The sequence below is a fragment of the Neophocaena asiaeorientalis genome, unplaced genomic scaffold (assembly GCF_003031525.2).
Source record: "Neophocaena asiaeorientalis asiaeorientalis breed wild unplaced genomic scaffold, Neophocaena_asiaeorientalis_V1.1 scaffold254, whole genome shotgun sequence".
Classification (NCBI taxonomy): Eukaryota; Metazoa; Chordata; class Mammalia; order Artiodactyla; family Phocoenidae; genus Neophocaena; species Neophocaena asiaeorientalis.
The window spans coordinates 3082244-3092890 of record NW_020174705.1 but is presented as its reverse complement, the minus strand read 5'-3'; the positions used below and the strand labels follow the sequence as shown (position 1 = coordinate 3092890).

General features: G+C 52.0%; 1 protein-coding gene across 7 annotated transcripts in view; it reads left to right on the top strand.

Moving 5' to 3' along the window:
• NLRC3 (NLR family CARD domain containing 3) overlaps window positions 1–10647 on the top strand; it is a 38266-nt gene that overhangs the window by 19719 nt on the left and 7900 nt on the right. For 4 of the 7 annotated variants that reach the window (XM_024759682.1, XM_024759680.1, XM_024759683.1 and 1 more), the window contains 7 exons: window positions 38–1790; window positions 2818–2904; window positions 6171–6254; window positions 6703–6786; window positions 8166–8249; window positions 9528–9611; window positions 10199–10282. In XM_024759682.1, coding sequence (XP_024615450.1) covers window positions 38–1790; window positions 2818–2904; window positions 6171–6254; window positions 6703–6786; window positions 8166–8249; window positions 9528–9611; window positions 10199–10282 — 2260 coding nt within the window. The remainder of the gene's footprint in view (window positions 1–37; window positions 1791–2817; window positions 2905–6170; window positions 6255–6702; window positions 6787–8165; window positions 8250–9527; window positions 9612–10198; window positions 10283–10647) is intronic. The other 3 variants (XM_024759686.1, XM_024759684.1, XM_024759685.1) reach the window with 2 other exon arrangements.

Below are 10647 nucleotides of genomic sequence, written 5' to 3'. Positions count from 1 at the left end.
CCACCCTCCCCATCCCTCCCCTCTGGCTTCTGTCCAGCAGATTTGAGGATACAGAGGCACCGAGAGGCCCTTCTGAACAGGATGGGAGGCAGCCCTGAGCTGGGAAGCCCCTCCTCCAGGTTGACCAGCCTCCTGCTGGTGGAGGACCTGATGGACCTGCAGCTGAGGGAACACGACTTCACGCAGGTGGAGGCCACACGTGGGGGCTGGTGCTCCGACAGGACCATCGCCCTGGACAGGCTTTTCCTGCCTCTGTCGCGGGTGTCCATCCCGCCCCGCATCTCCATCACCATTGGGGTGGCTGGCGTGGGCAAGACCACCCTGGTGAGGAACTTTGTCTACCTCTGGGCCCGGGGGCAGATGGGCAAGGACTTCTCGCTGGTGCTGCCTTTGACCTTCCGGGATCTCAACACCCATGAGAAGCTGTCTGCAGACAGACTTGTCCGCTCTGTCTTCCCACACGCGGGGGAGACTGGCCTGGCGTCAGCAACCCTAACCAAAGTCCTCCTCGTCCTGGACGGCCTGGATGAGTGTAAGATGCCCCTGGACTTCTCCAACACCATGGCCTGCAGAGACCCCAAGAAGGAGATCCAAGTGGACCATCTGATCACCAACATCATCCGGGGCAACCTCTTCCCAGGTGTTTCTGTCTGGGTCACCTCCCGCCCCAGCGCGGCTGGCCAGATCCCGGGGGGCCTGGTGGACCGGATGACCGAGATCCGGGGCTTCAACGAGGAGGAGATCAAGATGTGTCTGGGGCAGATGTTCCCTGAGGACCAGGTCCTCTCGGGTTGGGTCCTGAGCCAGATGCAGGCTGACAGGCCCCTGTATCTGATGTGCGCCGTCCCAGCCTTCTGCCAGCTGGTGGGGTCGGTGCTGGGCCACCTGCACCGCAACAGGCCAGGGCTCCAGGATGCAGAGCTGTGGCCTCCAAGGACCCTGTGTGAACTCTACTCATGGTACTTCAGAATGGCCCTCAGCAGGGAGGGGCAGGAGAAGGGCAAGGTGAGCCCCCGCATTGAGCAGCTGGCCCATGGCTGCCGCAAGATGGTGGGGACACTGGGCCGGCTGGCCTTCCACGGGCTGGTCAGGAAGAAGTACGTGTTCTACGAGCCAGACCTCAAGGTGTTCGGCGTGGACCTTGCTCTGCTGCAGACCGCCCCGTGCAGCTGCTTCCTGCAGCGGGAGGAGACCCTGGCCTCCTCAGCAGCCTACTACTTCACCCACCTGTCCCTGCAGGAGTTTGTGGCAGCTGCCTACTACTACAGCGCGTCCAAGAGGGCCATCTTCGACCTCTTCACCGAGGGTGGCATGTCCTGGCCCCAGCTTGGCTTCCTCACACACTTCAGGAGTGCGGCCCAGAGGGCCATGCAGGCCGAGGATGGGCGGCTCGACGTCTTCCTGCGCTTCCTCTCAGGCCTCTTGTCTCCGAGGGTCAACGCACTGCTGGCCGGCTCCCTGCTGACCCAGGGCGAGCACCAGGGCTACCGGACCCAGGTGGCCGAGCTCCTGAAGGGCTGCCTGCGCCCCAACACGGTGGTCTGCGCCCGAGCCATCAACGTCCTGCACTGCCTGCGCGAGCTGCAGCACACGGAGCTGGCCCACAGCGTGGAAGAGGCCATGGCAAGCGGGGGCCTGGCTGGGCTGACCAGCCCCCAACACCGTGCTGCCCTGGCCTACCTCCTGCAGGTGTCCGATGTCTGCACCCAGGAGGCCAACCTGCCCCTGTACCTCAGTCAGGGGGACCTCCAGAGCCTGCTGCCCCAGCTGCTCTACTGCCAGAGTCTGAGGTGGGCGCCAGGGTGGGGCTGTGTGAGGCGTGTGGGCAGAGGAGAGAGCGGGGACCTGGAGGGCTCCTCCCCTCCACCACACCCCTCTGTGTCCATGTCCTAGGGCTGCTGTAACAAAGGACCACAGCCTGGGTGGCTTAAAATGACATGTTATTTTCTCCCAGTTCTGGAGGCTAGAGTCTAAGATCAAGGTGTCAGCAGGGCTGTGTTCCCTCTGAAACCTGTAGGGGAGGATCCTTGGGTCATTCTTGTTCTCTCCAGCCTTCAGTGTTTGCTGGCAATACTTGGCTTGTAGGCGCATCACCACAGTCTCTGCCCTCCGAGGTCACACGGCCACCTTCTCCGTGTCTGTCTTCATGTAGAGCTCTCCTCTCTTGGGAGGACACCAGTCACACTGGGTTACAGGCCACCCCACCCCACCTCATCTTAACTCATTACCCTGCAATGACCCTATTTCCAAATAAGGTCACATTCTTGAGGCACTGGGGGGGTTATGACACCAACATATCTTATAGGGGTATACAATTCAACCTACAACACCCTGTAAACCATCCCAATGCTGACAGGCCATACCCATTCACTCCACTCTCAGCCCAGCACCCTCTGTCCATTCTCTGGACCCTGGTGGGGGGAAGGGAAGGCTTAGGACAAGGGTCATTCAGAACCTCAGAGTAGCTTCTACATCCTCAGAAGGAGGAGAGCTAGCAACTGGTGTCCTGCACACGCATACAGACTGCGGGGCTGCTGGGAAGACATCCCTGTGGGTAGGAAGCCCAGGGTTTACACCACTGAGCCTCCCAAGTCACTCTTGTAGGAAAACTCTGAGCATGTGGGTGTGCTGGCACGGATCTCTGAACCTCACAGTGGGGGCTGCACTGGGATGGAGAGGAGGGGGAGGGAAAGGATCTCAGCCTGGGTGTCTGTGTAGCGCCCCCTCCGCTGCCTGATGCCAGCCCTCTGCCAGGGGCCTCATCCCACCTGCCCATGGGCGGTGGGACTGTTCATTATTGCTGTTCCTCCTGACCAGGCTGGACACCAACCAGTTCCAGGACCCCATGATGGAACTGCTGGGCAGTGTGCTGAGTGGGAAGGACTGTCGCATTCAGAGGATCAGGTAACGCCGACCCAGGCTGCCCACCTGTCTAGGTGTCCGGGGCTCTTTTCACATCCTCCTCTCTGCTCAAATGGCCAGGGGTGCTTTCAAAGTGAAGTGTCATTGAGGCGTGTGGCTCAGGATGCAGGCTGCTTGTTTCTGCTCATTCCAGAAAGTTCCAGAGGCTCAGGTACCTCATCTGTAAGAAGAGGGAAAGGATACGGTATGGGTCAGATACTATCGTGGATACAGAACCATTTCTCCAGATGCTGTCTGTGCAGACATACCGCCAAGTCGGATTTACTCTAAATGCCTCACAAAGTTTGCCCTCAAATGGTATTTTGAGCACAGGATTGCATCTTTAAATAACACACAAATTAATATCAATTAAAACAATTTTAAATTTAAACACTGTATCTTTAATGACATAATTAGATGAGAGTTTATATGCTGATTGCAGAACTGATCTATGTGCTAATGAAATCACTCCTACATTGGGTTGGCCAAAAAATTCGTTTGTGTTTTTCTACATCATCTTATGAGAACCCGAACAAACTTTTTGGCCAACCCAATAACATCCAAGTGTGAGTTAACACCCTGATTTGTAGTTGAATCGATGTGATGACCTGAGGGTGGCTTTAGGAGGACTAGGGAGGTGAGTTTAGAGAACAGGACCCAGAGAGTAATTTTTCATCCTCACACAAGCCTCCAGCTTTTGAAATAATCTTTTTCTGAGGAGACAAGAATATAGAATGAGTCCAGAGCAAAAGTAAGTCTTTGAGGATAGTGGTTAGAGTAGTGGTGAGCTCCATGTGACCTTGAACAGACACCTCTGTGCCTAAGAAGGGTAAACGGTATGGGTTCAGGGGTCCCCATGACCACTCTCAGGTTCAGTGAACTCACAGAACTCAGAAAACCAACTATACCCACAATTACGGTTCATTACACTGAAAGGATACACATTAAAATCTGCAAAGGGAACAGCCCTTGGGGCAGGGTCGCAGAGACCAGGCCAAGCTTCCAGCCGCTCTCTCCCAGCGGAGCTGAACAGAGAGCGCTTCCTACTCCCAAAGACCATGTGTGACAACACACACAGAGCATTCCAACCAGGGAAGCTCACCCAAGCCTTGGTGTCCAGGGTTATTACTGGGGGTTGGCCGTGAAGACACACCTGCCCACCGCATGCTGACCTTAGTCTCCAGCCCCTCCAGAGGTCGAGCTGACACTGCATGACCATAAATCCCACTGTGAGATAGACTATCCATCAAGGCCCAAGGCCCCCAGGTAAACAGAGACATTCCTACCAGGCAGGACATTCCAAGGGCTTAGAGGTCACCTCTCAGGAGCAGGGGCCAAGGTTAATCCTTTACTGCACACTGCCTCTTAGGGTTGCCACGAGGCTACATGAGTTAATTCACGGAAAGTGCTCAGGACAGGACAGGCACAGAGGAAGCACCATGTAAGAGCCAGCTGTTAACTAGCAGGATCCTCTTTTTAGCCAGCAACTTAAATGCAATCTCTTTGAAAGAAACAAAATAATGACAATTTCCCATTATGAATATAGTTTCCTTCATGAGAACCTTCAGCAAAATAGCCAACTTTCAGTGTTTTGCTTAAAGGAATCTAGACAGTACTCAGAGATTTTTCTGAACAAAGCCAAAAACTCCTTCTCTGGCCACACTCTCTCCTTCACCTCTCTATAGTTGGTCCTCAGTGCCACAACCCTGTTTGAAACATCCAAGGTATCCTTCATGAAATATTGTTTATAAAATGTTACAAAAGTTCTGGGGGTAGGGGATGGGGACAGAGGCTCTCTAGAAGCTGAGAACAGTTATATAGAAGGTGGTGGTCTGGATGAACAGTCTTCAAACTTTTTTTAAGTGATAGAACGCTTTTTAAAAGTGGCATATGAGGGACTTCGCTGGTGGCACAGTGGTTAAGAACCCTCCTGCCAATGCAGGGGACACGGGTTCAAGCCCTGGTCTAGGAAGATCTCACATGCCACGGAGAAGCTAAGTCCGGGCACCACAACTACTGGGCCTGCCCTCTAGAGCCCACAAGCCACAACTACTGAGCCCACGTGCCACAACTACTGAAGCCTGCGTGCCTAGAGCCCGTGCTCCACAATGAGAAGCCACTGCAATGAGAAACCCATGCACTGCAACGAAGAGTAGCCCCCACTCGCTTCAGCTAGAGAAAGCCCATGCGCAGCAACGAAGACCCAACACCGTCAAATATAAATAAATAAATAAGTGGCATATGAGGCAGAATCCCAATTAGACAGGCAAACAAAAGGGGGGCTGCTGGGATTCAAAGAAGTGGGAGGCAGAGCCTAGGCATTTGGTTTCCCCTCAGCCTCCTGAAGCTTTTCTGAAGAAACTTAGGGTCCGTTGAAACATAGCTTGAAAAGCACTGGGGATTCCAATTGCATCCCATGGGGCTGTCTCACATTTTAAAATGCCTGAGAAACTGTAAAGAACCTCAACAGATATCATTTCTGAAACTGGGTGTATGAGGGAACATTAAGTGGATCCCCATCGTGTTCCTGGAATGCCTTTTTTTGGCCACACCACGTGTCTTGCGGGATCTTAGTTCCTTGACCAGGGATCAAACCCATGCCTTTGTTAATGAAAGCACAGTCTTAACCACTGGACCACTGGGGAATTCCTTGGAATGCCCTTTCAAGGCAGATACAGACGTACATTTTGTTACTTCAAAGTTAATTTTATAATAACTCTACCATTTTCCTTTCTTGGATTACAGAAAGGGCTGGGGTCAGGGGTGTGCTGGAACCGACTTCAGCCACAAGTTCATGAGAGCTGATTGTTACATTTTTGGAATTTTTACAAGCTGAGAGTGCTTGAAATTGGCCATGATGGGAGTATTTACACCATGGAAATTAGCCAACCCAACAAATCATGATTTTTGTATTTTGTTTCTTCCTGACAGCTGGTTTTCCAGCACACCCCTGGCTGGGAATCCCACGGTAGTCTTCAGTAATTGCCCGTACCCTCTGCTGCGCTGTTGGGGTAGAAGCTGTTGTGCTGGATTCTGGTCATACTTCCCACTGGGACCCTCTGCTGGTGTGAGGGTCTGTCCACCCACTCTGGCCCTACCTTGCCCATCTCAGAGGCTTTCCTGGGCCTGGCTTACCTGATCTCCACCTGAGTCCAGGCCCTGATGATGTTACGGTGGCTGACGGGTTTGGATCCCAGGCCTCACGTTGCAGGATAGGCGGCAAGATTTACAGACCTTCATTAACCACTCCTCTCCCTCTCTTTGGGCAGCTTGGCTGAGAACCAGATCAGTAACAAAGGGGCAAAAGCTCTGGCCAGATCCCTCCTTGTCAACAGAAGTTTGACCACTCTGGAGTAAGTAGGACCCTTCACCCCTGGGACAGGGAGAGAGTGTTGAGCCAACTTGTGAAGTCCCCTAGACCACACTCTTCCCAGGATGGGTTGGAAGGACAGCTGAGCAAGCAAAGTCTTGACTCCTGCTCAGCTGCTGGGACTCGCCCAGTGAAGCGCCAGAATTTTGGCCTTGAACCTGGTGTTACCATCTCCTCTTCACACTTGGCCCAAGCCCACTAGTCCATCAGATCCTGCTTTCTTCTCCCCATCACATGGGGCCATCTTGGGGAACTCCTTCGATTGCCTAAATAAGGATCTCTGCCCCAGTTCTACAGAATGTGAAATCCTAAACCCTGATGCATTCCTTTCGAGGAGCATGGATTTAAAGGTCCATGTAACTTCTGTTCCTCCTTCCCTCCCTGGGAATTGGCTAAAAGAGAATGGTTCTTCCTCTCTCTTCCTCTGCCAGCCTCCGCAGTAACTCCATTGGACCTCAAGGGGCCAAGGCACTGGCAGATGCTCTGAAGATCAACCGCACTCTGGCCTCTCTGTGGTACGTGTCACCCGCTCCCTGTCTCTCTGCCCCCAGGAGGTGGCCCAGAGAACCCTCTCATCAGGTGCCACCCATGGAGTGGGAGGTAATTCAAAATGGCGACCATGAGATACTGGCTCCCACCCAGTGGATGCCAGGGGATCTTGTATCCTAAGCAAGTTTCTAAGTTCAGCTCTTCCCTAGTCATTATGCCTGTGTTTATGGCCTGAACAGGGGATGGAGGAGAAGAGGGGTGGAGGTATATGGAGGTTTGAAGGACAAAATAATCTAAGAGGGAAAGCTCTTGTCTTACATTGAGTAGGAAATCCCCAAGGCCATGGCATCAGAATGATTCCCTGCGGTGTTTTCCAAGACACTGAAATCCCATCTTCCAGATGGTTCCTATGGTGTGGTGTGGTTTGCTGGGCTCCTTTTAGGGGCCAGTGGTTGTATCCATCCTTAGCGGAGTGTGTCCTGTCATTTTGTTTTGTCTTGTTCATTTATATATTTATTTTTATTGAAGCGAAATTCACATAAAATTCATCATTTTAAAGTGTACAATTCAATGGCATATAGTATATTCACAGTTGTGCAACCAACACCTCTATCTAGTTCCAAAATATTTGCATCACCCTAAAGGGAGACACTATACCCATTAGCAATCACTTCCCATTCTCCCCTCCCCTCAGCCCCTGGCAACCACCAATCTGCTTTCTGTATGTTTACCTATTCTGGATATTTCATATAAATGGAATCAAAAAATAAGACTTTTTGTGTCTTTCTTCTTTCACTTAGTATAATGTTTTCAAGGTTCATCCATGTTGTAGCATGCACCAGTATTTCATTCCATTTCATGGCTGAATAATATTCCATTACATGAACAGACCACAATTTGTTTATCCATTGATCAGCTGATGGACACTTGGGTTGTTTCCACCTTGTGGCTATTGTGCTGTACACATCTCTGTACAAGTATTTGAGGACGTTTTTTCAATCCTTTTGGGTAGATATACGTAGGAGTGGAATTTGCTGGGTCACACGGTAACCCCATATTTAACCTTTTGAGTAACTGTCAGACTGCTTTCCTCAAGGGCCATACCATTTGACATCCCCACCAGCATCGGATGAGGGTTCCAATTTCTCCACATCCTCACCAACACCTGGGTGTGGGGTCTTTTAGCTGTAATTGGGACTATCAATGACCTTGTCATTGTGATCCACATACCATGGGCACCTTGTCCCCAGTCAGCAGGCAAGTACTTAGAGACCCAGAGGAAAACCTAAGGCCAAAGCAGCGGTGGGAAGGGCCAGTTGTTTTCCCACTTCCTGGGTAGTGGGGGTGAGGGCATGCCAGGCACCCTCCTATGCTCCATCAGTGATGCACCTCTTTGCTTCCACAGCCTCCAGAGCAACAGGATCAGGGATGACGGTGCCAGGTCCATGGCTGAGGCCTTGGCTGCCAACCGGACCCTCTCCGTGCTGCAGTGAGTGGGCATGCTGGCTGATAGAGAACGTTTTCTCTTCTCTCTTCTCCCTTCTCCTCCAAGGGCCTGTCTGTTTTCTGCATGGAGGGATGGATGGGACAAAGCCCTGAGGCTTTCTGATCCATCTGGATGGCCCCTGGAAAACCTGATGTCCACTGCTTTTCCAGAGAACAGGTGTGGGGGAAATAATTAAAAATAAAGCCTCCTGCCAACCCAGAAAATCCTCTCCACAAATGTAGAAAAGTATGAAACAGCTTAATTACTGGAATAAGCATTCAGCTAGCCTGCAATGAGCATCAAAGGCAGTCCACCAATGGGATGGCAAAGACAGAAAAGAATCTCACCCTTTCCTACAGTCGAGCAGATACAACCCAGTACATAAGTGTCTTCAAGAAAAACCACAACTTGCCCTCAAATAAGAGGACTGGACAGAACCATTTATCACACTTACCTTATACTAAATTTGATTGTTATTTGGGGGTAGCCATCTGTGTTTGCTAACTGCATTTATCACAAGGAAAAGAAAACTCACATCTTTATGACCACCAGGTACTTACAGCTTGGAGCAGGTGCTCTCTTACTTGATGTGCACAGTTCAAAGAGATGGCTCCAAGGCCCTTACAAAAGATATTCCGAGGCTATAAACTTGCCAAGAGGTTTACTTCTAGCTCTTAAAAAGATTTACACACTCTTAAAGGGACAGGGAAAGGATTTACAATCCCAAGTTTTCTTAAAGAAATTTTATTTAGACTCACCCAGAAGAGGTCCTGCCCTGCCTGTCCTTCTAGGATGAGCACAGGGGTTCTCCTGTAACATCTCCCTCCTCCACATTTAGTATAAAAGGAAGAAACTTTTGAAGATGAGGCGCCTAAGGGAGGGTCTGCCCTTGTGAGGACTGTAGGGTTGCAGGGCAGGCTGCTGGCTGGTCTGGATGGAGGCAGACTGCTGAGTATTGAGAAGGCTGGTCAGGTGAGGGGCCAGTGGGACTTCTACATGGAAATCTCCAGTTTGGAGGTTGCTGGATATTAACAGTGTCCGCTGGTCACTGCTTTCTGGTCCCTGAAGGGAAGACCCAACGGTTCTTGCCTCAACTCTTCACATCAGTCTATTAGCAACACTTTGGCAACAATCCACAGACCTTTCCTGGAGACCCCTCCCCCCATGCTGCGGTAAACAGAGACGGCACTTGAGTAGTCTCTGACCTCTCACCTTGAACCAGACTGTCCTTAGCCTGGGAATGGCTGTGACCAGCTTTGTTGAAGGACCCCTCTCCTACAGCCTGCAGAAGAACAGCATCGGGCCAGTGGGAACCCAGCAGATGGCAGATGCCCTGAAGCAGAACAGGAGTCTGAAGGAGCTCATGTGAGAAATGCAGAAGGGCCAAACTGGTATCCTCCATGCCTGGCACAATGCCCAGCCCATCACAAATATTTGTGAACAAGGGGTTGGATGGATGGGTGGATGGATGGATAAGTGGCCAGATGAGTGGGCGGGTGAGTGCATGGACGGATGAATGGATGAGTGAGTGAGTGGGTGAGTGGATGGATGAATGAATGTGTGGGCACAAGATAGCTGGCTTTGGACTCCAAAGCCCTGGACCAGGAGAATGGAGATCCAGATTCCCAGGAATGAGTGAGCCCCAACTGTCTCAGACTCACATTTACTGCCTTCCCAGCTGGTAGAAGAAAACACCATCCCAGCCACCTTCACATAAAGTTATCACAAATACCCCTCACTAAAGAGTTGGCCCTGCCAACCCTGTCAAGGAGTCAAGAAAGACTTTGCTACCTTGATCTCTTTGCTACCCACCAACCAGCCTCAGGCAGAAGAAGCTGTGCCCTGGGCACCCTTGAGACAACAGAGACAGCCCTTCCCTGGAGGGCTTCCTGGACTCTGATCCCCCAGCTTCGCCCTACCAGGCTGCTCCACCCATGTCCCATCTCTTGCAGGTTCTCCAGTAACAGCATTGGCGATGGAGGTGCCAAGGCCCTGGCAGAGACCCTGAAGGTGAACCAGGGCCTGAAGAGCCTGGAGTGAGTCTCCAGGGGTGGCTGTGGGCAGAGGGTGACTCCCCACCTGGGTTCCCCATCCAGCAGGTGGGTGGGTCCTAGAGGAGGGCTGTCAGTCAGGACCAGTTCCCTGTCAGAACCCAATCAACCACCAACCCTGGGCATACTGTGATCTTAGTGTCTCCCTCCAGCCCACCCCAGTGGACAGTCAGGGTTGGCGCTGGTTCTGGAATTTTCAGTGACAAGCACTGAGTGTACTTTAGAAGCTGGCACAGGTGGCTGCAAAGGGGGCTGGCTCCAAGGGCCTTGGTGGGGAGTGGGGAGTTCAGTGCTATCCCCGTAATGGGGACACTCAGCTGCACCACTTTCTCTGGGGGCTGCAGACACAT